The sequence below is a fragment of the Trachurus trachurus genome, assembly GCF_905171665.1.
Source record: "Trachurus trachurus genome assembly, chromosome: 19".
In the NCBI taxonomy this organism is placed as follows: Eukaryota; Metazoa; Chordata; class Actinopteri; order Carangiformes; family Carangidae; genus Trachurus; species Trachurus trachurus.
In genome coordinates, this window is record NC_139913.1 from 9,875,243 (window position 1) to 9,902,826 (window position 27,584).

Genomic DNA, 27,584 nt, shown 5'->3' on the forward strand with positions numbered 1-27,584 from the left:
TTTTGATATTATTTTTCTCGCCCAGCATTTCCTAGTTTTGGTTTCCCGGACCAGTGGGAAAAGTTGTCTCATCAGCAGTGACGAAAACATTATATCGACTATCGGACGGTGTAAAGAGTAATCACAGGGTGCAGGATGATACTGAATCTGACCTGATGAGGTTAAAGTTTATTCTTCCAAGACATATAAGACCATGTTGTAATGCACTGTATAGTGTGATGTCATTATAACCTATTGTGCAACACATGTTCTTTATTTGTTATTCTAATAACAAATGTCATCTGTTGTCTGTTGTAATGACAGATGACATACTAACATTTAAAAAGGTAGGCTACATACAGCCCTTTACTGTTGACTTATTCAAGCACTTAAGGGGAATTTCTATAGGCTTATCTACCACTTTACATATCACAACATTTCAGGAGAAAATTATGTGCTTATCATCTCTTATAATTGTGGGCCGAATCAATTTAACAACAGACTATGATGGAAATGTGAGATTAAGCTATCTGGTTAATTATCTGGAAGTATATGAATGAGTTTAAATCAGATTTGCTTCCTGCCACGATAGTGAAATACATCATAAGATGATATAATTGATTGCATATTAGATTATTATCATAATACTTTGAAAAAGCCCATTGAACACGACATGTATTGTCTCTGTACTTATTCTTTGCACAGATTTGAATGCAACACTTGTATTTCCTTTTGCTTGTATTTCTTTCATGACTGCTCAACAGTCAAAGAGCTTTTCCCTCAACCTGGCAACCCTGCAGAAGTTTTAAATGGGCCCAAACTGATTTACAGAACATTAATATAACCTTTGACTCAATGGAAAGCAGTGCCAAGCTTTGGTAATGGATTCAGTGACAGCATACAGCACATGCAATGTATGATTCTTCTATTCTACCTTTGACTTTAGGAAAACAGTGGAGCCAGCTTTAAGGAATACATGTTTTCAGGTCACAATACAGATACCATAACACTTCAACCTTCATGTGGTGCTGACTGAGCACACATTTGTTTTTGTAATGTTTTTAAAACATATAGGAAGGTTTCTCTCAGGGTACTTTCTTGTAAGTGCCATATCCAGACCACACTGATAACTATTTTCACACAATTGAAATGGTTTCCAAACAATATCCTAATTAGATTTGGACTCAAACATGATGTGTGTTTCCATAAAGCTCTATTGACCATACAATTCAAAAAATAGTGTGTAAAAGTTGATAGAAACGCTGCAACGACGTAGATCACACTGTTTTCACCAGCAGACAAACAGTTCGGGTCAGGTTTGACAATACAAAGGTTAAAGCGAGAACGTAGCTACTACAACAGCGTCTGTCCGCCCCATGTGCACCTGTCCGACCTGGACTGCAGCAGCAGAACAGCACCGACTGCACAACGTGTGGTGGTCACCTTCACCTGCGTCCACATACGTGTAGGATAGAGAGAAAGAGAGAGTGAGGGAGAGAGAGAGGGGGAGTGTGTGTGTTTGTGTGTGTGCGTGTTGGTGGGGGCAAAGTGGGAGAAACACACGAAGCGCGTGAAAGGACCGACTCACCTGTCTGTTTCCTGGAGTCCGCGAGAAATCCTTTCGACTCTGAGTGAGAGAGAGAGAGACGTCCTCACCGCTGCGAAGCACCGAGCTGCTCTGCCGCTGCTGCAGTTACCCAATGCTCTCACACACACACATACACACACACACATACACACACACACACATACACTGACACACACACACAGAGCTCAGCCCACCCCCTCATACCACACACACGCGCGCGCATTTGCCATATTAGCTGACCATTTCCTCTTTTGCTTTTCTTTTGTTTTGGTGAATAAAAGTTGGAACGATTGTTTAAATAATTTAACAATAATATATACAATCATAAATTAAGATAAAATATTCTCTAAGACAAATGCAACAAGCCATATGGTATGTTTTCATGTCTGTTCCTGCTGCTATTTCCAGGTTGGATAGATAAAAAAAAAATTAAAGAAAAAGAAAACAAGTATTTTACTGAATGGAAACACTAACTAACTAACTAACAACAGTGAAGTTATATTTCAATGTTGAATACAGCAAACCACATAGAAACATTACTGAAACAGGTCTGGTTGAAAATTATTTCTATATGATTTTTTTTTCTCTGTCAACATTCAATCTTTGCATTTAAGATCCTTAATTTGTCAGACTTAGTTAGGTCCCTCCTCATACAGGAGAAGACTGAACATGAGTGTGTCCATGTGATCCATGTTTGGTGAGTGACCCCTGCTGGAGAAGAACGAGAACAACAAAAATCAAACTTACTGGCCAACAGAGCTCCATGAAAGCCAACAAATATACTTGTGTTTTATAAATGGCTTTTTTGAAAATTATATTGTAAAAAAAAACTATTTTGTAAAAAACAAAATACAAGCTACAAATTAGAAATTTGTATTTGTGGATAGCAAAACGCGTGTCCAAACCAAGAGATTACCCTCTGTGCATTTACAGGTATTAATGAGACAAAAATAACCCCATAGAAATCTCCCACCTTGATAGAGGTACTAAGCTAAGCAGACTATGAGCGGATCACCTATAGAGTGGCTGGAAGGGAAGATAGCATACATTCAATGCTTTTTATTTGGTTCAAATACAGGATGTAGGCTATATACTACGGTATGTAGACTTGTTTTTTGTTTTGCGGTCCATGTTTTGTGTTGTAGGTCTGACTTACTGATTTGCATGTTGTTGTTTTTACAAGGTCTCATCAGTCCTACAGTGTTTTGTGGGGAAAAACCTATAAAGAAACACAAACTGAATGAATGAATGAGGATGACCATCCACTCTCAAACAAACGAGCTGCTCCTTGTGTTGGCAGGGATCAGTCAGTTTTCAGTGTTGACACCTTTCAGACAAAAAAAAAGACACCCACTTCAGTTCTCATCGTCGTAGCTCTTACGAGTCAGCAGGTGGTGCTGTTTGTTGGAGTAACTGTCTGATAAACCGACATGTGATCCTAATCACTAAACTACTCACAGTCCATTTGAGTTCATGATGTTGAGCTTTGTTTGAAGCAAATAGATACAGATACAGCTATGATCAATTATGGAAGACAATTTGTTTCTGCTTCAGTATTTGTTTATTTTAAATTCACACACTTACATTCATTAGGGGATGGGCAGCATATGCTGCCATGACCTTATTGTTTTCCTCAATGTTCTTCTTCTACTTTCTTCTTCTTCCGAGGAAATCCTACTTCCCATGCACAATCAGTGAAAAAAAACTTTACAGAAATGTCCGGTCCCATGTCAGATTTACTCAACTCCACACATTAAGGCACAAAAATTGAAAATTTCTACCAAACCAATGGTACATGCTACAGTTTTGAAACTTTCACCAAAGTGTAGCCTCAATACTGCTGAAACTTTTGTCCACTTAAACTCATTACAAATTATAAACTCCATCACTCTTCAAAATCTATAAAACGTATTAAACCTCCATCAAATCTCCTTCCACAATTTTTGCTCAATTGACACAAAGCTTGCTAGAGAGCATCTTCAGACCGTCCTCCACAAACGATCCACACAGATTTTTTATTTATCAAAAATTGAGCCTACAGTGCATGAAAACATTTGCCTGTAAACAGTACTGTAAACATATACCATCAAATTCTTGATAAATACATTTTCAATCTTCCTGAAAAAATGTGAGAATATTTTGGAGTCATGGTTGATGAAGTTTGGCAAATATCAGAATTTTATCTCAAAAACTGAATTTTCTAGAACATTTTGAATCCTGCTCTCATGGGAACAACTGCAGTCAATGTGAGAGTGGTATTTTTAAACATCAGATTTTCTCTTATGAAGCACAACACTTATTGTTAAAAACAAATCACCAACATTTCCATGCTGTCAAGACAAATTAATGTATTATCAGACTTTTGTTTAGATAACAGTATTTCTGACATTTTGACAAAATGTTGTACTAAATCTTATTAGTATTACATTTGCTCTCATGTCCTTGTATCTGAGTCTGTTCTTTGAAACAGTTTAATTATCTTAGAATCGTGTAGTTTTTTCCAAGTTTTCATCTCCAGGATTGAGTCATGGTTATTGTAAAAAATTAAATGGGTTTTGACACCCCTTTCTACATAATAGTTAAAGTATTTGTTGTAGTCCTCAGTCATGAATCCGTACGCATTTACCTGAGAAAAGAAAGAATTAGGGAGTATTCACACCAAAGAAGAAGTTACAGTATATCAAGGTACAGTGGTACATGCACAAATCATAAAATGTCAAACTATTCCTTTAAGGGTCAAAAGTTTGATGTGGAGTTGTGTGAGGTTATTATAGATTTTCAGTAGTTTGTGTAACTCTCTCTCTAATGGCATAGTATTAGGTCATATTACAGAGGTGCAGCAACTAGTAAAGTTTGAATAATATTAACTTACAGTGTCACAGGTGTGTAGAGCCAGGAAGAGAGTGAATGCCCCATTGGACGGTCTGACAATTGCCCAGAAGGAGGCATTCACATTACGAGACAGTAAAAACCTGTAGGTGACAGTTAAATATAAAATCAACTTAAAGAGACAACGAGGAGTTTTGGAAAAGCGAAGCGTTTTCACACTACATTTATGAGCCTCCGCGCGCACCGTAAAATTCTTTTGACCGGCGCAAGACGGACTCATGTTTTCATTCATCAATAATTAAAGTCAGAGGTTCAAAGAGGTTCACATACCGTTGTAGTTCCGACCATAAACGGCGATTCAGCTGCGTTATTCTCATGACTCGTTGCGAAACCGAAAGTAAAAAACGCTGGTCGGCTCGACCAGCATCTCCGCCACCACTAATAATAACAAAATAACGATAGAGACAGAACGATATATTTATCGAAAATGGGCCCATTAACAAGTGTGGGTAGCGGAGATTCATCCACATTAACGTGAGACTTTTTTATAACCGAATAGAAACTCCTCGTTGTCCCTTTAATGTATTAAAATGTATTTTACAAAAAAAACAAAAAAACATAATGTTTAGAATTTTGGTTTTAATACTGTTGATCATAGCATTTTAATTAATACATTGGGAAGTAGGTAAGTTTATCTACTACTTTTCAGTGAGGTAAGATATCACTTTACGCAGAGGTAAGATATCACTTTACGCAGACGATTCACAAATTTATGTTTCACCATTGGTTTCTAGAAAACCCATCTTTTTAATTTAGGACTCTCTGTAAGCTCTCTTCTTTATTTTGACACTAAACTGAATCTTTTACTATTTGTTTCATTGACATACATGTAGTTTTGCCGTTGTTGCTATTGTTTATCATTATTCTTTTTTTGGTTTGAATTTTTGTGTCCTGTGAGATATTTTAGCTGTTACGCTACATGAAAAGTTTTATCATTATTATAATAAACCACATCAAGTGAAAAGTTTGAGTGTGACCTGTTTCGCACATATCTGAGGAAATCCTGGTGCAGGACATAGAAACGACTCTCATTGTACTGCCCGCCATAGTACGTCCTCGGTCTGAGGGGAGAAAATACAAAATCTAAAGTGATTATTGAAGAATGACGTGATGGTAATAAGTTTAGTTATTTGGATGTGTATTATTGTGTACTTGCCGCTTATTTTTGTATTCTCCAACCTTAACCTGTTCTCCTTTCAGAAGACCCTGGAGCCAGTTGTAATCCCTCATTCCCTCGGGAATCATCACATGCTTTATACCCTGTCAAAAGGAGAAGGAGGACTGATGAGTGTGTGTTTGGAGCATGTTTAAACAATCCCAGTATTTAGCCTACACCTTTGACGTGTGAGTTTCAGTACCTCATCGTTAGGAATAGATGTGTATCCGTACTCCTTCAGCTCGTACAGTGAGTTAGTGATGGAATAGGCTGTGTGGACATACACCGATGTCTTGTTCCCTACGTCCTCCTCGTAACCTTTGATGACAGCACCATTCATCCTGCCACACAAACACATCCACACGAGGTGAAACGTCTTCCCAGACAAATAACCAAGTCCAGTTGCTTTCGATTTAAACTCCTTTGAGATACTATGACCTGGACAAATGAGAATATGCACAGGCTTGTTGTGAAAGAGCAATGTGCACACACCAGTTATGTCTTTCTTACATGTCAATCTACAATCTGTTTTAGTAGACATGATAGAAAAAGCCCCTAAAACAGCAGTGTGACTTGTGGAGCCACTCCTCTAGATAGATAGAGAGATAGTTTTATGGCCATTTGTAAAGAAATACAATGAGACTTTATTTGAGCATTAAAAAACATGCCGTTAAGTCCTGTTGACTTCCTAGTGTCTAATGTTTGAGTAAAGAGATCCTTATCCTTATATAATTACCATGCCAACTAAACATTGTCCTGGTAAATACAGCTTATTCTAACTGTCCCTTGATGGCTGTTTGGCGCCATGTTCTCCGTGGTCTCCATCTTTCTTACCGAAAAACATAATCATGGGAATCGATCTCTTTTCCCATCTTAGAGCCATTGAGGATCCCCCCAGTTGCCACCACAGCGCAGCGCACACAGCCATCACCACCTGGCTTTGGGGAGAGTAGAGGCTCCTTTGGCTTTGGGATCAGCTTCACTGAAGACATCACATCTGCAAAACAAGACACACAGCATGACAGATGCTGAAATGCTTAGCTTGTGTCAGCTAACAGGGCCAGCCGCTGGCATAGACACTGTATGCAGTTGTTTAGGACCACAACGTTAGGTGGGGCCAAAAGATCGGTGTTCAATTCAAGTGATTTAAAGCAGAAGTAAGCAGAATGTTTGTGTTAAAGCAGAAGTGAGTGATATATTTGTGTTAATATAAGTCTTAAATAGTTATATCTTCCGACAGCAATCACTTACATAGAGTGTTTGGACTGAAACACGGGTCTCTCAGTCCCTCTGCTCTGCTCTGAGTCGAGGAGAAAACATTTATCGTATCCTACAGTTTTTATCCAATGAGGAGAGAGAACGGCATGCAGGGCTGTGTGTGCAGCCAAGGAACGCCGTGAATGTGGTGACGTAGCGACGAGGACTGTTATGGTGCGTTCAAGGAAACTCATATTTTTCCGACCGTGAACTCGTACCAGTTCGATCTGGTACGAGTTCACCGGTCGGAAGTTACGAGTGGCCGTTATAGTGACTTTCACCGGTAAAACAGGTCGGAAAAACACGAGTGGGTTGCCTGGAACGCTACAAAGTCGTAAGTTGTGACTTGAAGCTGTAATTTACGATTTCAAAAGCCTGCCTGGAACGCAGCATTAGCGAAAACGACCGGATCACTCACTTCTGCTTTAATATAAGTCTTACATAGTTACATCTTCCGACAGCAATCACTTATATAGAGTGTTTGGTCTGAAACACGGGTCTGTCAGTCACTCTGCTCTGCTGTAAGCCGAGGAGAAAACTTTCCTTGTATCCTACAACCTTTATCCAATGAGGAGAGAGAACGGCATAAAGGGGCGGTCCTCTCTGTGTGTGCAGCCAAGGGATGCGCGTGAATGTGGTGACGTAGGGACGAGGGAGGGGACTGCGAACTCCATCGGCTGACAGAAAGTTAGCCAAAATGACTGGATCGCTTACTTCTGCTTTAACTTGGATATTGTTACGTCTGTAAGTATCTTAAAAATATGAATTTAAGAAAATATGTAAAAGTCGGGAAAATGGCCTCAGACCTCAGAGGGCATAAACATGTCTGTATTCAGTTTTAAGCAGTGTATGTGATTTGGTGTTTGCGCTTAGAGTGGGCCACAAACAAAAATCTTGTTTAGGGCCACCAAAATCCTAGGGCCGGCCCCTCAGCTAATGTTGTATGATGATGTATTTTGTACACATCGATCCACTGATTTCATCATTAAATTGTTTTAACAGGAAAGGAATATCAAAATCTTAATTAAGTAATTTGATTTAATTGAAAACTGTAGTGTACATTCATAAATGCATTATCTTTTTCCACCTTTTGTGTTGGGTTCATTGTTTTCTCTTAATCAATGTCACATTTTTTGAGTCTCAACTCAGTAAATGTGCTTCAAACACAGACGTTAAAAACACCCACCGTCGTACTTGAACTCCATAAAGCCAAAGGGATTGTTAAAATGTGAAAGTCGGTTCCACTCGCTCATGTTGATGTTGTCTTTGTGTAGAAACAAGCGAATGTTGGGGAGGAAAGCCTTCTTGAAGCTCTCATCCGGAGAGTTTGGCACGGACTCAGCACAAGTCTGAAAACATGAGATAAAATACCAGATAATGAAAAATTTTGAAAAGAAAAAAGAACACAGGATATTTAATCTACATCACTCCCTGAGCAAACAGGAGATTCCAGTAATCGCACAGGTGGCTAAAGCTTGTACAGTAGTCTATTGTTAACCACTCAAATGTAAATAATTAACCATCATTAAAAGTGATACTGGGCAAGCATTAAAAATAAAAGTTCATAGAAAAAATCCATGCAGGTCACACCAGTCTTATAAACTATTACAAGATGCTTACTGTCTGTCTAGGTGGGGCGTCCTGGTTATAGACTTCCTCAAAGTCCCAACGAGGATACTTTGTGAAGTTTTTTCTGTAGAGTATGGGCATGGGGGTCTCAGCCTCAGTTGCAGGTGGTGTAGTGGTTTGAACCTGAGTTGTGTTTAGCTTCGTCACTGATTTTGTTGTCATAGAATCTGCATCTTTGGCTCGGGCTGTGCTAAACACAGCGGACAGCAGAGTCAAGTTTTCCCTTTTGTCGTAAAATTTGTGTTTTCCTGAATATACAGTGCTGTCAAAAGTGCAAATGTGACAGAAGAGAAACAGATGCAACATTCATGAATTAGCAGGTCACTTTAGGAGACTTCATTCTGAAAAAAAAGCTATACCTAAATGTGCTACTATACTTAACGTTAAGGTTAATAATGATAATAAGAATAAACTTTACATGTTTAGCACCTTTCAAAACACAGTTACAAAGTGCTTTACAGATCAAGTAAAAATAACACAGTCAGTATTGATAATAAAACAAATAGAATAAATGAAATAAAATAAAAACAATAAAAGTGGCAAACAACAGAGCTACACTAAAATAGCCTTCTTGTAAAAGTGGGTTTTAAGACGTGATTTAAAAGAGGGCAAAGAGTTAGCTGGCCTTAGTTCCACAGCAGTGGGGCTCTAATAGTAAATGCCTGATCACCAGGGTTAAGGTTAAAAAATAATGTAATTAATACAGAGGGAACTGTAAAAAATATTTAAATATTTTCTTGTTTATTCTTCGTGTTTCTCAGTGAACAAAATACATATACAACTTACCTGCTTTTTGATAAATATTCCCATGATAAAATTAAAAATACGCTGGTGACACACATCACAAACATCAACGAATAAGTCCAGTAATTTCTGACTGCCATCCCTCCGGTTTGGACTCTTTGCTGCTCAGTTAGAAAAAGATGAGTGTTTTCCTCCCCCCAGATGAGATAGATGTGCCCAGGTAGGAGAGCTGCCTGCAGTATATTACGTCAGCACAGTTGACTGACTATGAGGTGACTGACAAGAGTACACACGCAATAGAAACCTAATAGCAACACACAAACACATTCTTGATAGTACATGTGGAAGTTTATTGCACAACTCAGTGGAAATAATGCAATAACTTTGCAGGGGCCCCATGTTAAATTAACATTTTATAATAATATAAAACTAAAAGACACAGCAATAGTCCTTTATCTCTTTGTCCTTATTTGTATATTTGAAGCTATAAAGTCCTGCTCTGGTCGGATGTTTCTTTTGGTCTTCAGGTGAACTGCAGTTTGAATAACAGGGGCTGGAAGCAAAAAGAAATAAAAAATAAAAAATACCACAACAACAAAAAACAAAATAGGAACACAATAAAAGTTGCTGTTCGGTGGATTGTACAGCTATGATGTGAAATCCCGGAGAGGTCCTTCAGTTATGCTCAGAGTCAACCTCCCCAAACGTCTCCTTGTTGTCTTGAAGCAGCTGGAAGATGGCGGCCAGCTGCTCCCGTTAATCAATCAATCAATCATCAGAGAGATAGTTCTATTGCCATTGTAAAGAAATACAATGAGACGCTCTCATCATGAGAGTTTCGCACAGACTCAGCATAAAGTTCAAAAGCCTCTAATGAATAAACACATCCGTCCTACAGTGTTTTATGGGGACAAACCTATAGAAATGAGAACTGAATGAACACAACAATAATGTTATTATTCCAACCAATGCATGGACAGCATTTCTAAACTAGAAATCCTTACATTTAGTAATCCACTTAAATGCTGAAATGGTAAAAGGAAGTTGACCAGTTTATCTATACATATATATACCTATATTTATATATATATATAGCCATCATCATCACAGGAGATAAGGATGACCATCCACTCCCAAAAAAACAAGCTGCTCCTTGTGTTGGCAGGGATCAATCAGTTTTCAGTGTTGACACCTTTCAGACAAAAAATAAAAGACACCCACTTCAGTTCTCATCGTCGTAGCTCATACGAGTCAGCAGGTGGTGCTGTTTGTTGGAGTAACTGTCTGATAAACCTACAGTACATGTGACCCTAATCACCTAACTACTCACAGTCCATTTGAGTTCATGATGTTGAGCTTTGTTTGAAGCAAATATAGTCATCCAGATACAGCTATGATCAATTATGGAAGACAATTTGTTTCTGCTTCGGTATTTATTTATTAAATTCACACATTAATTTGTGCTTTTTTTTCTCACATTCACATACCATGACAACCTGTCAACCTCGCCTTGTGTAATATAACCAACTTTAAACATGTAGATGTTTGTTAAATTATTTATTTATTTATGAAGTATATTTTAAAGAAATTTTAAAACGTGAAATACCCAAATATGTATTTTTTCATGACATTTACATCAGACGTCTTGAATTAGTTCAATATGTCCTACTTTGCATAAATATAAAATATAGAATGTTAAATAAATAAACAAATAAAATAAAATCAATAAAACAGCATACATGATTGTCGATTTTTTCTATTATGGTAAATGTTTTGAGTTATTGGTTATTGGCATTTTGTTAATTTTGGGTGATGCTATAAAACATGAGGTTATTTATGTCAGACCAGCATGCACCTGGGTGATTTATTTTTATTTTATTTTATTTTTACCAGAACCAACTTGTTTGGAAATCAAAATCAAAATGCAATGATTAATTTGAATAAGGTATTCACCTGAGTTAACCACTATCTGATTTTCAGTCACAGAAAAAGGAAGCAAACTATATCTTGATGACATCTTCACTGTATCAGTATTACTCATTTTGTGTCCCTTTGTCAAGAGTCTTTTCTTTGAAATAGTTTGATTATTTTACTGTTGTGTAGTTGTTTCCATGTTTTCAGCTCCAGGATGTAGTCGTGGTTGGAAATGAAAATAACTTTGGTTTTGTCTTTCCTTTCAAAGTAGTAGTTGGAGTATTTCTTGTAGTCCTCTGTAATGAATCCATATGCACTTACCTGAGAACAGGAAGAGTTAGAGAATAATGAATTTGCATATCTTATAATTAAGATGTTTTGACTTTCGACCAAGAGACATCTTCAGTATAGACTCAGAGGAATAATTTGCCTTTTATTATGGGTTTTATTTCAAAGGCAGACAAGTTTAAATAGCATTAACTTACTGTGTCACAGGTGTGTAGAGCCAAGAAAAGAGTGAATGCCCCATTGGTCGGTCTGACGAATGGCCAGAAGGAGACATTCAGATTAGGAGACAGTAAGAACCTGTGGACGATAATGTGTTTTATATGCATGCGAAAAAACAACATATAGGCTAGCCTTCAAGATGATCATAAAGTTGAGTTTTATTTTTTTAGATTTGAGATTATTTTTGTTTCTTCTTGGCAAGAAAATTTTGTCTGCATGTTTGCTTGAAAGGTTTTGTCATTATTATTATACTAAACAAATGAAAAGCTTGAGTACGGCTTGTTAAAAGAGTTTAACCTGAGACAGTAAAAACCTGTATGATGGTTAAATATAAAATCAACTTAATGTATTAAAATGTGTCCAAAATGACCTTAATGTTTAGAATTTTGGTTTTAATACTGTTGATTGTGGCATTTTAATGAATACATTGGGAAGTAGGTAAGTTTTATCTATTACTGTGGGTTCTTTCTGTCGGTGAGGTAAAATATCGCTTTACGCAGACGACTCACAACTGTATAGTTTCACCAGTGGTTTCTAGAAATAGTCCAGGAATAATCAATCAAAAAACCCATCGTTTTAATTTGACACTCAACTGAATCTTTTACTATTTATTTCATTGCCATACATGTAGTTTTGCCGTTGTTGCTATTGTTTATCATTATTCTTTTTTTGGTTTGAATTTTTGTGTCCTGTGAGATATTTTAGCTGTTACGCTACATGAAAAGTTTCATCATTATTATAATAAACCACATCAAGTGAAAAGTTTGAGTGTGACCTGTTTCGCACATATCTGAGGAAATCCTGGTGCAGGACATAGAAACGCCTCTCATTGTACTGCCCAGCATAGTACGTCCTCGGCCTGGGAGAGGGGATACAAAATGTGATGTGATTATGTCATATTTACAAGCACTGAACTGTACACTGGCCACCACGACTGATAAAACGTGTGCAGCACAATACGGAGAGTCGGAGACATGTTTTCAGGCCTGCACTGGATGTACAATATGTATGTTTCTGTGTGTGTTAGTATGTACTTGCCGCTTATTTTTGTATTCTCCAACCTTAACCTGTTCTCCTTTCAGAAGACCCTGGAGCCAGCGAAAATCCCTTAACCCCTCAGGAATCAACACATGCTTTATACCCTGCCGAAAGGTTGAAGGAGGACAGAGATGAGTGTATGTTTGGAGCATGTTTTGACTCTCACAGTATTAACGCCTTTGGCGTTTGAGTTTCAGGACCTGGTAATAAGGAGCAGAGTTGAATCCATACTTCTTGAGCCAAAACACAGATGCACTGAGGGAGTGGGCTGTGTGGACGTACACTGACGTTTTGGTTCCTACGTCCTCCTCGTAACCTTTGATGAGGGCACCATTGACCCTGCCACACAAACACATCCACAAGTCTTCAATAAATAAATACACTGGGATTAAAGACAAAAGAAATACAATCTACAATTAAAACAAAATTTAAAATTTGTTGTAGGTTCCCTTTTTTCTCAAGGGTTTGTGTCCTGGTAAATAGGCTACAGTGTTGGAGCTGTTTTTTGTTGTTTTCACAAGTATGTGTATGTTTATTTTGGTGTAAATACCCTTGTGGCATGGTAGGTGGTGTGTGTGCATCACATGTGAGCCTTTTGTTTGTTTCGTGCATACAAGTTATTGGTTTAATGTAGGTCTGTGTATAGATTGGTGAAGGCAATTGGTTAACCAACTTGGAGATTGCAAATACAGTAAATGTATTAACTGTACAGACGTCTAATGAGTTTCTCTCATTCAATGGACCCCCCACAGAGAGGACGATACGTCAACTGACTACAGGTGTATAGCAGCCCCTCAGCGGCTTGTAGGTTTTGTTAAAATCATTAGTACAAACTGCTTCGAACAACTGTCCCTTGGTGGCTGTTCGCCACCATGGTTTCCGTGGTCTCCATCTTTCTTACCGGAAAACATAATCATGGGAATCGATCTCTTTTCCCATTTTAGAGCCATTGAGGATCCCCCCATTGCCCACCACAGCACAGTGCACACAGCCATCACCACCTGGCTTTGGGGAGAGTAGAGGCTCCTTTGGCTTTGGGATCAGCTTCACTGAAGGCATCACATCTGCAAAACAAGAAACCCATAGCATGACTTGACGATCATGCAAGAGTTAAAGCAGAAGTGAGTGATATATTTGTGTTAATATAAGTCTTAAATAGTTATATCTTCCGACAGCAATCACTTACATAGAGTGTTTGGACTGAAACACGGGTCTCTCAGTCCCTCTACTCTGCTCTGAGCCGAAGAGAAAACATTTATCGTATCCTACAGTTTTTATCCAATGAGGAGAGAGAACGGCATGCAGGGCTGTGTGTGCAGCCAAGGAACGCCGTGAATGTGGTGACGTAGCGACGAGGACTGTTATGGTGCGTTCAAGGAAACTCGTATTTTTCCGACCGTGAAGTGGTACCAGTTCGATCTGGTACGAGTTCACCGGTCGGAAGTTACGAGTGGCCGTTATAGTGACTTTCACCGGTAAAACAGGTCGGAAAAACACGAGTGGGTTGCCTGAAACGCAACAAAGTCGTAAGTTGTGACTTGAAGCTGTAATTTACGATTTCAAAAGCCTGCCTGGAACGCAGCATTAGCCAAAACGACCGGATCACTCACTTCTGCTTTAATGGTGCTAATGCGTTTTATATATTTTAAATAATGTATCCTTAACAGCATTAAAATGTAAAACTTGTTTTTTTTGTGGGACATTTTTTTCGTAAAGCCTACTACTGCCAATAATCAGAACTTCTAAGTTTTCACCACCACCCGGGCAACATTGTATAGGCTACTTGTATTATTATGAGATCCAATGACATTTCTGAAATTTTCAAGCAGGTGATGAGTTAGAAAAGTTTGACTAATTGATAATATCAACTCTCTGTCTCTCTCTCTGATGATCACATAATTTACAGCATGTAAATTAAATTTGGCTGTAATTACATAGTGGGCTTAAAGGTAACACTAGTAGTTCTGTGCATTGATGTCATTGTCAGAGGGACTGAACAGGAAAAAAATATTGAATATCAAAACACCCACCGTCGTACTTGTACTCCATAAAACCAAAGGGATTGTTAAAATGTGAAAGTCGGTTCCACTCGTTCATGTTGATGTTGTCTTTGTGTAGAAACAAGCGAATGTTGGGGAGGAAAGCCTTCTTGAAGCTCTCATCCAGAGAGTTTCGCAGAGACTCAGCACAAGTCTGAAAAAATAGGATAAAATATCAGATAATAAAAAATGTACAAAGGAAAAGAACATGTCATTTAGTCTGACTGAGTAAACAGCAGATTTCAGTGATAACAGGTGACTAAGCTTGAAGTCTATTGTTAACCACTCGAATGGAAATAACTGATTGTGATTAAAAGCAGTGATAGCCTACTGACTGGGAAAGCATTGAAAGCAAAAGTTCATAAATAATCCATGCAGGTCACACCAAAGCCAAGGTACAGTACACATCCGCACAAAGGTATCATCAGCCATGTTTACCCAGCCTTACAAATGTTTTTTTTAAGATGCTTACTGTCTGTCTAGGTGGGGCGTCCTGGTTATAGACGTCGTCGAAGTCCCACTGAGGATACCTCTTGAATGATTTTCTGTAGAGAATAGGCATGGGGGTCTCACCTTCAATTGGCAATTCACTGAAAAAAAAGGAAAAATGGCATCTGTTGGATCTGTTTTAGTGTCTTTGATTGCTTTAAAGGTACACTGTGTAGGAATTACTTCCATCTAGCGTTGCGGTTGTATATCGCAAGCAACTCAATCGTATTTTTCATGCTGCATTCACGTGAAATTGGGCAGACGGCAGACGGACGACAGCCGCTGCACGTAACGGCATAAACAAGCCTCTATGTCGACTCGACTATGGATTATGGCAATGGGTCAATTTGCCAAAATGTTGAATCTTGCAAAGTTCCTCTTTAAAATCTTCAGTTTAAATAAAGGTAAAAAAGAAAGAAAAAAAACCCCAGTTAAGAAGCGTAGTAAACTGCATTGATTGACAGGCGTCAGTTCAATATATCCACAGTACAGCCTGTTACAGTTCAGCTCGGTAAGTATGGGCATCTGGAATTAATTTGAGTAGGCTATTATGCACAAGTTAGTTTGTCGTTATGTCTGCGAACCTTGCTCCTTAAAGTTTCAAAGCTGCTGTCATTTCAAAACACACAGCGCCGTTACTTTCTGTGCAGTTACTTTTCGTGCCACTTACTTTCTGTTGATAAGCTAATAAATAACTAAAAGATTAATGTGTGAATTTGTATCAAATCATCGGTGCTACCCGAATGGATACTTAACTTCATTGCAACAACGTCATTTAAAAAGTAGAGCACAGCTCTTGGGTAGTTTGTAAAGTTTTATCTGATAAATTAGCATTTGTTAGCACTAGCATTAGCTCTGTTTTCCTGTGGTCTTTTGACAGTCAGAAGATTAATTTAGTTTCAGTTTAATTTATTTGACAAGGGACAATGTACATTAATAAATCATTGTAAAAAAAAACAAATGAAAATGCACCCGAGTTAGCTAAAAAAAGATAGTTTTCATCAATTTAGCTAAACAATATTGTGCTTAAAGTAGCACTATCGCAAATTCCAATTATTTTTTCGGCCACTAGATGGGGCCAGTGGTGCAGCGTATCAGACATAAACATCGTTCTCTTTACACATAGCGTGCCGTTCAGGAGGTGGGGCTGAGCGCCGGGCCGACTTGTCTCATAACAAAAAGGAATTTTGCATTTTCTCCACAGGCACTACACCATTGGCTATATTTTGTGTACAGATAGGCATAGTTATGGCTCCCCTGGACCTATTTATTGCATATTTCAGTGTTTTTTATGGCTATTTCTGATAGTGATAGTGATAGTGCTACTTTAATTGAATGAATTGAATTGAATTGAATTGAATTAAATGTAGGGTAGCCTATCGAGTTAATTTTGTTGTGGTGATAGGGAACTTTCAGGACGTTGGTTGCTCATGTTGTGTGTGTGTGTGTGTGTTGAAGTGGTGACTATAGCAGTCTAACTATAAATGTTCATTGTGGCAAGACCAAACGAGTTAGCCTACTGAAAGTGATGCATGTGGTCAGCCACAATTGTTCCAGATTGAGATAGATTTCCTGTTGCAGTTAAAGGAGCCGTATGTAGGACTGTAGCAAAAAAAACTGGTGCAGTCAGATTTAAAATACTGCAGCGCGTTGTTTCCCCTCCCCCGCAGACTCGAGGTGCCAGATAGCCGCACGGTAATGTGACAGTGGTGGTCCTGTCACTATGCCTCCAATTGATCATGTGCCCTGGCTACTTGGCCAAGTGGATGTCCCTTTGGGTGACTGGCAAGCGCGCGTGACTCTTACCCGGGAGGTGTGGGTTCAATCCCCGCCCGGGCCCTCTTCACCTTGCCACATTCTGGCGTTGTTGGCAGGATCCATGTAGCACTAGGGGTGGGTCCATGGATTCCTAATGTGTGGCAGCCTGCGCGGAAGCACGAGGACGTGCTTGTGAAAAGAGGGGGAGAGATGTGACAGTGGTGGTCCTGTCACTATGCCTCCAATTGATCATGTGCCCTGGCTACTTGGCCAAGGGGATGTCCCTTTGGGTGACTGGCAAGCGCGCATGACTCTTACCCGGGAGGTGTGGGTTCAATCCCCGCCCGGGCCCTCTTCACCTTGCCACAGTAACTTCTGCCCTGGTGCAGCTTTGTGGTCATGGTACCCCGAGCCCTTACACACTGGGGACGTGACAAATAAAAGACGATGCAAATATGCGACAGACGCAACAATTATAAACCAAAGTTTAGCCTTCTGTCGGGGGGTGTTTTTTTGCCTCTACGTCGTGCCTTAAACCCGCACAACGAACATAGCCTTTAATTATCCCTCACATAATCGACAGTTTGTTTATGTTAGCCAAACCTGCTGTGCCACAGTCGCCTTGTTACCAACTCTACTACCTCCAACACAGCAGCTCACTATCTGAACACTGTCACCTCCTTTCCACGCAGTATGATCGGTTGTTGTGTCTATTTGCCAGGAGAAAGCTCAGAAAAATCACTCCGAAAAAAAATTACGTCGCATTTTTGCTGCGTAACATTCATGGTCTGCTGTGTGAAAGGACCCATGATGAAAAAAACCAGAGTCGAAAGAAAAAAAAAAAGACTGACACGCGATCTTTACTCGCACAAAAAATACATTCCCAGTTGTGTAAGGGCCTTAACTCACACAGTCTGTATGCCCTCAGAAACATGACAACATACAGTAGAAGTAGAACAAAATGAACCGATATAAAGCTGTATACTGTACATGCACTGGGAAAACCTGATTATTGTGCAAGAATCTAGGTGTGTGTCCAGGAGAAAATTTCATCAATCTTTTATGCAGCCTGGTTCGAGGCAACAGGCAAAACACAAAATCAAAATATGTGTGCTGCAAATTTTTTTTTTAATGCAAATATTTTGGCTGTACTATGATCAGTATTTCAAAATGATATGATGAAGGCCTGTACATACTCCGCAAAGAACAAAGAAATTTGTTCTCACTCCCACGGCTGCAAGAAAAGAATGATGTCATTCTTTGAATATGAATAAACTGATGAATAAACTTCTACTTTGTTTAATATGAATAAAACCAAAGAGGAGCCATCACAAGACTGTTTTTATATTTAATTTTCAGCCGATTGCATTTAAATAAAATAAAATAAAGTACCCTATTAAAATAAAATAAAATAAAATAAAACAAAACACTGAACAACATCCAACCACTTCCTCAAAGGCAAAATGAAAAGACGACCGCACCACCACAACTTTGATAAAATGAACAAATTTCTCAGTCTCTGGTGACATATTGGGTAATTTATGTATGACTACATAAACGACATCCTATCAAAACACACAATCTTAACAGTTAAACACACACACAGTATGGCACCTACATACTGTATGTGCAGTGTCTCCTCCGTTTCTCACGCTCTCTCTCTGTCTGGCAGCGGAAACACTGATGTAAAGATGCAGACCTCATCTGCGTTTAGAGAAATTGTTTTTGCATGTGTTTTTTTCTGTTCCTCTTCTCGTGGAGAAGGGAAATGATTGCAGAGCTTTATTTACAAAACAAATTTCAATAGTTTTGAATCAACACAAAGTAAGCGTGCTGATTGGACATGTATAATTGGTGTTGAATTAACACAACACTGTACTGTAGGTTGCTGCCAAAGCAAAAACTATGCAGTGTGCAGCCATTTGAATGAATCATTCTTTCCAGCGGCGTTTAGCTTCGTCACTGGTTTCGTTGTTGTAGAACCTGCAGAAAAAGCTAAAAATAACGGGCAGGAAAATGTAACATCACTGTCGGTGTCAGTGCTGCTAAATTGGAAATGTGACAGAAGATGCAACATTCAAGCGCTGGCAAGTCACTTTAAGAGACTTTGATTAAAAAAAAAAAAAAGTACTAGGCTTGGAAACATGCTGCTCTAAAATACAAATCCAACTTACCTGATGCTTTCTGATAAATATTCCCATGAGAAATAACACATGAGCACACTGCAGACAAAAAACGATCCTGTAAATATGATCCTGTAGTTTTTGACTGCCATCCCTTTGCTGTTCTAAGAGAAAAAGACACGTTTTCTTTTGCTTTTAATTTCTTTCTTTGGATCACTTTGTTGCATAAGTGCTGCTGAGGCAGGAAACCCACCTTCATGACCTTATTGACATGGGCGTTACAAATTACAGAACAGCTTCCTCATAAGATGGAGAAGAAAAAAAAACACACAGCGGGGATGTTATGCCAACACTGCGGTGACTTTTCTAGGTGTTGCACATGCAGTCACATCTTTTCTTTTCTTTTTCTTTTTTTCATTATTCATTTTGGGGATAGGTGCAGTAAAGGGCTTTTATTCAGAGTTGAACCTGGGCCGTTGCAGGGGGTGGGGTGGGGGGGCGGCTAAGCCCATGTGCTACAGCCAGTGACATCTCTGACCTTTTCTTTGACCCTGCACTACAGCCAGGCCACTGTCGAGTATTGAGATCTTGAAATCAATGACATTTTTTCAAGAAAACAGAGGATTGTCATATGAGATGTATGATTTCTTGCTTTGGAAGTAATGATTGCTGTTACTACAGTAATAACAGTAATAATAGTAAGGAGACTGAACAGAGATAGTGGTACTTTATAACAGGAAGAGGACTGTTTGCGGTTAGAGGTCTATAACAGCCTAACAGCCCTCTTCCTGCTGAGTACTTTTTTTAGCACTCTGAAGAAGAAATGTTGCCCAATAAACCAAACTGGGGGTGAAAAGGAAGGAGTGCGATGGAAAAATACCTACCACTCTGTATGCAGAATGAAAATATTTCCATATAAAGGGATATATCAACCTCTAAAAGGGCGGGGAGGGAGTTGTGCATCTGGGGTATAAAAAGAACCGTTAAAAGCATTTAACCTCAAAATGTAAACGTGACGCAACAGTGCAAGGTGCAGAGGTGGTAAGAGGGTAGTTGGGGAACCTCATCGTCTCCCCCTGCCACTGGAGGAGGGTTACTGAGAAATGTATGTACTTTGTATGAAGCACTTTGTTCCTTTTTGAGAATTTATTGTGACCTTCATTGGATTCTCACAGGCAGGACCTGCTTTTCCTACCCAAAAAGTGGTTTAATCAATGTTTTTTTTTCTTCTTAAAATTAGGATTAAGAGTTCGATTGTGTGACTACTGTGATGTAACTGCGATTCAATGCTCTGATGCTGCTTTGCTCTTGCCAAGTCCCAGCAATAAACAGTGTAAATTGAATTCAAAGTAACATTCCTGATGATAATAAACGTTGACAAATATTCCTGTAAGCCACATTTTAAACTAGCCTAATAAAAATGTGTGCCTTATTAACTTAAAGGTACACTGTGTAAGTTCTTCTGTTATCTATTCACGAAAATCGATTATTTCGTTCAAAAGTACGTTTTTCATTCATCAATAATTACCCCCATCAACAAACTGAAGTGTTCCCGTAAGCTCTGAATTTGCAGTTCATATCATTCATATCTACATCGAGCGGGTAAGCTCGGTGCTGCTGCCATGTCGTTTCGCCATGTTTTTACGTTCAGTGGCAGCGTGACGGTAGGAAACCACGGAAACTCACCAGAGACACCGGAGCTGTCGGCTCAGGTCGAGGTGGCTTCTGTGAAAAGTCACCGCGGTAACGCAGTGAGGACTGTGAGGACTGCACGTGAATGCTGCATTCAGGTGCAGTCGGAAAAACGGCCGTCGGTAACAAACCAGATGTCATTTTAGTCACAGAAGTCGAGAGAAAGCCGGTAAAACGTGGGTCAGGTCAACAATACGACATCGCCATGACAACATATTGTCACGTGTATTGTTTTGCCTCGTGCTGACGGGCCACTTGTTTAAACAGACAGTTGTTTATGCCGTTACGTGCAACAGCTGTTGTCAGGGCCGGCCCCTGGCATAAACACTCTATGCGGTTGTTTAGGGCCACAGCCGTTAGGTGGGGGGCCACATGATCAGAAAAGTACCGGGGTTCATCAAGTCATTTAAACATCCTGAGGTCTGCACGCACGCTATGAGCTTTATATGTAATTTGAAGTCAATATTCAGCTTCTTTTGTCTCACATTTGAGACATTTGGTGAAAATATAATGGCAGAATGACAACATTTGTGCTCAAAAAGCAATCTTACAAAATTTCATTTTAGACTTGTTTTCTACACTTATATATTACTGTATTCATATCCTATTTCAAGCACCAAAACACAGTTCATTCTCATGACTGAAGCTGTGCTTTCACAAGGGATTTGAAATTTTTCAAAAAGCAGACCTCAAATTTCCAGCATTTGGCCTAAATTATTTCTTTATACAGTGTTCTAGGAAAAATTGCCTCAGTGTGCTTACAGCGGAGGTTCTAATATTTAGACATAAAACACTTGAGTATTGTTACATCTGCAAATCTTAAAAAGATAAATTTAAGAAAATATGTTAAATTCAAGAAAATGGCCTCAAACCTCAGAGGGCATAAACATGTCTGTATTCAGTTTTAACCAGTGATTTGGTGTTTGCGCTTAGAGTGGGGCCACAAACAAAAATCTTGTTTAGGGCCACCAAAATCCTAGGGCCGGCCCTGGCTGTTGTCCATCTGCCTTAAGCCCGATTTCACGTCAATGCAGCATGAAAAATACGACTGAGTTGCTTGCGATCTACAACCGCACCACTAGATGGGAGTAATTCTTACACAATGTACCTTTAAATAATAATATACATGATGAGAATTATTAATCATGAAACAACATTTTATATACTGTATATAGTTATACTTGTCATATATATAGGAGTATTTAAGAGGATCAGCAGGTGGTGTTTGTCAGAATACATTTTGGATAAACCTACATGACTTAATTTCTAAACTAGTCACAGTTCATGATTTTGAGCTTTGTTTGGGTTGAAGCAAATAGAGTCATCCAGATACAGCTATCAGGATCACACCCATGACAACTTACCAAACTATTTTTGTGAGACTTTAGTGTAACCCAACATTTGATTGGTTAAACAGATTTGCCAACTACTCGGTATAGAAAGTCGCTATTGGCTGTCCTAAAAGTCACTAAATGACGTCGCCTAATTTGCATAATTGACAGGGATTTATTTAACTTTGAACAACGCAAAATTGGGAAAATCCTCTCAAATTGTTTTATTGTCAATGTTTAAAAGAGTAAGAACGGTAGAAAAGAGTTGGATTCAGAGCAGCATTCATTTACAAGTTTAATACGGTCGGTCGGGCTGAGAATTAATGCTCGTGAGTCCGGCTGTTTGGTGTCCAGAAATCCAGAAATCGTAAATTGTTTTGTCGGTGGACCAACCCAACCACACTGTTTAGAAATAGCTCATCATCACACTGATGGCCACATCTGCTGTTGTAGGTCACACAGAGACATCAGCAGAAAACAAAGACTTTTGCATATTGTTTAGCTTGTCAGGTATGAGTATTAGGCCATCCAATGCCCAATGTCCCATGTCCTTCGTCCTTTGTCCACATTCAGTCAACAGGTAATTTGTCGGACACTCTACGTCAAAACCAGTCCAAGCAACAACAAAACAGGCTACTGGCAACAGTAAAACCTTTTGCTGCATCTGTTCTGCTTCACATGAGCAGGATCATGACATCTTTGTCTGTGAGGCTGACTTATCCTTTCAGCTATTTCCACAATAAGACACAAGGAGGGGCGGGCTGGGTTGAGACAAGCTGATCAGATCGTGGGACCATTGATGCATTTGATTGTACTGTAGATAAGTGCATTCTTCCACCCGCACAGACAAACATACCCATGACAGTCACCCACACTTGTAACCCTTGCCTTATAATCAACCTTGTCCTTTTACCATTATGGCCCACGTCTGTGTGACAGCCTACCTGGCAACCTAAATTTAACTTATTTTACAATTCTGAAAGATATTCACTGAATTTTCAATTCATGAAGATTAACAATTTTTTCTCTCTACTTTTTATTTTTATATTTCTTACCTTCTTTTTTATCTGTTCTCTAGCACTTCCTCCTCTTCAGAAGCCTATTGCATTCACTCGGGGAAAAAAAGAACTCTGTTTTTCTGAGTAATTAATTATTTTTTTCTGTTTGTTTTTCTGAGTTTTTTTTCTGTTTTTCTGAGTAATTAATTATTTTTTTCTGTTTGTTTTTCGGAGTATTTTTTTTTCTGTTTTTTTGAGTACTTTTTTTTCTGACTTAACTTACCGTAGCAAGTAACGTAAGTGGAGGCTGCCTTGACCACAGTGGTTAAACATTAGCAGGTCAGAAAAGAATACATTAATGTGAAAAACAGAAGAAAAAAAAAATTACTCAAAAAACAGAGCTTTTTTTTTTCTTTTTCCAGTGAATGCAATATGCTTCCATACTTCCTCTGTGTTTTTAATTCCTCTGTGTTTTTAAATTTGCCTGAAAAGACAGCGGCGGCTTTCCATCCTTCACCACAGAACATCAACTTGTTATAAATCCTTCATGCATTGTCCAATTTGCTCGAAACTTCACATGTGTGATGAGGGTCTGGTTAGGGACTGATCACAGCTGCTTGCACCTTTAATTTATTTTACGATTCTTAGATCATTAGCACTTTTCTTGTTTTTAATTGCCTTATCTTTGCCTTATTGTATGATAGATATTTACTGAATTTTCAATTAAGCAAGTCTCTACTTTTTAGTTTTATATTTCTCATCTTCTTTTTATCTTTTGTTTCCTCACTTCAAATTGTTTAGTGTATTAAAGCACTTCCTCACTGTTTTTAATTCCTCAATGTTTTTAATTCTGCATGAGTAGCTATGTGTGTGTGTGTGTGTGTGTGTGTGTGTGTGTGTGTGTGTGTGTGTGTGTGTGTGTGTAGTGTACTGTTTTATGTAAAGCACTTTTGGCTGTGATGGAAAAATATTACGTGTTCATTTAAAGCAGAAGTGAGTGATCCGGTCGTTTTCGCTAATGCTGCGTTCCAGGCAGGCTTTTGAAATCGTAAATTACAGCTTCAAGTCACAACTTACGACTTTGTAGCGTTTCAGGCAACCCACTCGTGTTTTTCCGACCTGTTTTACCGGTGAAAGTCACTATAACGGCCACTCGTAACTTCCGACCGGTGAACTCGTACCAGATCGAACTGATACCACTTCACGGTCGGAAAAATACGAGTTTCCTTGAACGCACCATAACAGTCCTCGTCGCTACGTCACCACATTCACGGCGTTCCTTGGCTGCACACACAGCCCTGCATGCCGTTCTCTCTCCTCATTGGATAAAAACTGTAGGATACGATAAATGTTTTCTCTTCGGCTCAGAGCAGAGCAGAGGGACTGAGAGACCCGTGTTTCAGTCCAAACACTCTATGTAAGTGATTGCTGTCGGAAGATATAACTATTTAAGACTTATATTAACACAAATATATCACTCACTTCTGCTTTAACCTAACAAATTATATGTCCTGTTTTGCAGAGAAATTGTGTGAGAAGGCTCTTTAATTGGTAGAAGGGCCTTGTAGGTATAGTGTATATATGCAACCTGCTTTGATAGAACAAAGTTTCGAAAACATCTTCCTTCAACGTAAGAGATAACGTGGCTGTTGGCCAGGTGGCATGTCCTATGCATTGTGTTTGCATACTGAGAGATTTCTTTGTTCGGGGAGCTCCTCCCCCACACCCTTGTACGTGTGTTTAGTCCTAGATCACAAATCTCAGAGTTTCCTCCACTACATGAAAGTAGGCTATTTGTAAAGTACCATAGGGGAGACCAGGGCTTGTAACATATGTGAAGGAGTAGCACCCTGTGGCAGACACGCACTGTTTTAGAAGGAAAAAACACATTTTTAATTAAATTTAATGAAAATACATCTGATACAGGATGTACGTAAATCCTCTACATTAGACTCAAAATAATGACAATATGCAAAAAAGAAACACAAATATACCACTAGAAACTTCAATAACCCATACATAATATCACTTAAATACATATAATAGAATAATCCAAAAATGATCTCCCACATTACCTCAAAGAAACAAAACAAACAAATAAAAAACCAAGGCTACAATTTCATAACATGTTCACCTCACACATTTGCCAATTTGAGTCTGTTCCCCATCACACACTAACAGATTTCTGCGCCAGCTCGCCATGCCGACTGTCCCCAACTATAGTGCCGACTGGTGTAGACTAGACCTGACTGTGAATCGTGGGTAAAATTGGGCAAAATAAATTGCATAGTGTGTCCCCAGCTTAACCCAGACTGTAACTTTTGACTCCTTGTGTTTTAGACTCAACCATGCATTTTCTGTTTGTGTTGCAGAGTTAATAGTTATGCCATTTAATAGCAGACACATGTAACTAGTTAGTATCACATTTTGAACGCTCTGGCTTAAGAGAGCTCCAAGATACAGACAGAAATGTCAAAAATATTACAACCACCCCTGGTCTCCCCTACCACCTGTGTGTGTTGTAAAATCCATTTGGAGAGGACACCAGCAGAAATACAAGAATTAAAGCAGATATCAGTGGAATGTTTTTGTTAATATAAGTCCTAAATAGTCCTATTTTCCATCAGCAATCACTTACATGAAGTATTTCAGCCTAAACACGAGTCTCTCCGTCACTCTGCTCTGCTGTAACCCGAGGAGAAAATTTTCCTTGTGGGATACAAGTGTTATCCAATGAGGAGAGAGAACGGCATGAAGGGCTGTGTGTGCAGCCAAGGGATGCGCGTGAATGTGGTGACGTAGCACGAGGACCAATTGATGCCTGACAAGGGCGGGGGCTGCTAACTCATGGTGCGTTCAAAGAAACTCGTACTTTGTGTTTTTCCTTCCTGTGAAGTCATACCAGTTCGATCTGGTACGAGTTCACGGGTCGGAAGTTACGAGTGGCCGTTATAGGGAACTTTCACAGACAACAGGATGGTAAAAACACGAGCTACGGGTTACCTGGAACGCTACCAAGTCGTAGTTGTGACTTGAAGCTGTAACTTACGGTTTCAAAAGCCTGCCTTGAACGCAGCATTAGCCGAAACGGCCGTGAAGCTGATATCTGCTTTAAAGAACCATACCGTATGTACACAAAGTAAAAATAAACTATATGCAAATGTTCACAATTTCATTCAGATAGGCAGATATAACTATTTTTGTTCAGGAACTAAGTGATTAGTCAGTTTGTTTTACACTCCTTTAAACTATGGATTCAAATGCAAACAGGTCTGGCAGGTATAACATTCTTGTTTGTATAGTGTATATTTTCAGTACTGACCTTGTCAAACTAGTGTTGTACAATATACACTTCACGGTGTGCTGCATATGAAAACATAAACTGAACGTATGGGAGTGGATAGTTGGATAAGGGACCAGAGGGAGAACTGCAGAGGAAGATCTATATAACTGTGTCTTTATGTTAAAGGGATAGTTCACCCTAGAATGATATTTCGCTCATTATCTACTCACCCTCATGTTGACTAAGGGCTGGAAGAAGTTTCGGAGCCCACCGTCCCTTCTCTGAGTTACAGGGGGTCTTAGCGTAGCAGTGCATTTCAATGCCATGGTAGCAAAGGGACACCAGAGCTCTTCGTAAAAAAAACACACACAAAAAAACATCCAAATACCTCCATGATGCTCGTATGTAATGTCCGTCTTGTGCTGAAGCCCCAAATTGCGGAATTGTCCCGAAAAAAATTAAATAAGTCCACATTCCAAGCATGTTTGTAGCATTAGCTCCCAGTGTTGTTGTCCGGTCTTCCGCTGCCAGCGCGCATGCGCAAGAGCACATGAGAGCACTGAGACCGACTCCAGTCTCAGTGCGAACGTTGCGCATGCGCGCTGGCAGCGGAAGACCGGACAACAACACTGGGAGCTAATGCTACAAACATGCTTGGAATGTGGACTTATTTAAATTTTTTCGGGACAATTCCGCAATTTGGGGCTTCAGCACAAGACGGACATTACATACGAGCATCATGGAGGTATTTGGATGTTTTTTTGTGTGTGTTTTTTTTACGAAGAGCTCTGGTGTCCCTTTGCTACCATGGCATTGAAATGCACTGCTACGCTAAGACCCCCTGTAACTCAGAGAAGGGACGGTGGGCTCCGAAACTTCTTCCAGCCCTTAGTCAACATGAGGGTGAGTAGATAATGAGCGAAATATCATTCTAGGGTGAACTATCCCTTTAATCTTACAGTATGATTTAGAGACTCTTGTCATGTAATTGGATTGGATTTGATTGAAGCAATATTATCTATTGATTTACTACTTTATGTTTTTTTCTGGGTGAGGCCTGTTGATTTTTAAGTTGGACTTAAAGACAAATAGCCACTGCACTATCTAGTTTTCAATCACAAGAATAGAAAAGTGTACAAAATCTTCATTGTATCAGTATTACATTTGCTC

At 39.2% G+C, this 27,584-nt stretch overlaps 3 protein-coding genes across 3 annotated transcripts in view; all 3 read right to left on the bottom strand.

Annotated features, from left to right (window-relative positions):
* Positions 1-1,668, bottom strand: part of sema4gb (sema domain, immunoglobulin domain (Ig), transmembrane domain (TM) and short cytoplasmic domain, (semaphorin) 4Gb) — a 44,305-nt gene extending 42,637 nt beyond the window's left edge. Inside the window, exon 1 of the mRNA XM_083994088.1 lies at positions 1,568-1,668. The gene's annotated coding sequence lies outside the window, so the exon portion shown is untranslated. The remainder of the gene's footprint in view (positions 1-1,567) is intronic.
* Positions 1,669-4,001: 2,333 nt separating this feature from the next.
* Positions 4,002-8,660, bottom strand: LOC311003173 (alpha-N-acetylgalactosaminide alpha-2,6-sialyltransferase 1-like; the record flags this gene model as incomplete). Its single annotated transcript, XM_083994858.1, has 8 exons — positions 4,002-4,193; positions 4,440-4,539; positions 5,434-5,517; positions 5,613-5,716; positions 5,815-5,953; positions 6,447-6,609; positions 8,056-8,218; positions 8,490-8,660. 8 exons carry the CDS (start codon positions 8,658-8,660, stop codon positions 4,002-4,004), a joined length of 1,116 nt encoding a protein of 371 aa, XP_083850984.1.
* Positions 8,661-11,297: 2,637 nt separating this feature from the next.
* LOC311003174 (alpha-N-acetylgalactosaminide alpha-2,6-sialyltransferase 1-like) lies at positions 11,298-15,328 on the bottom strand (the record flags this gene model as incomplete). The annotated part of the gene is made up of 8 exons (XM_083994859.1): positions 15,213-15,328; positions 14,732-14,894; positions 13,603-13,765; positions 12,902-13,040; positions 12,702-12,805; positions 12,439-12,522; positions 11,642-11,741; positions 11,298-11,477 (listed from the first exon to the last, which is right to left on the bottom strand). Exons 1-8 carry the CDS (start codon positions 15,300-15,302, stop codon positions 11,298-11,300), a joined length of 1,023 nt encoding a protein of 340 aa, XP_083850985.1. The 5' UTR covers positions 15,303-15,328.
* Positions 15,329-27,584: the final 12,256 nt, after the last annotated feature.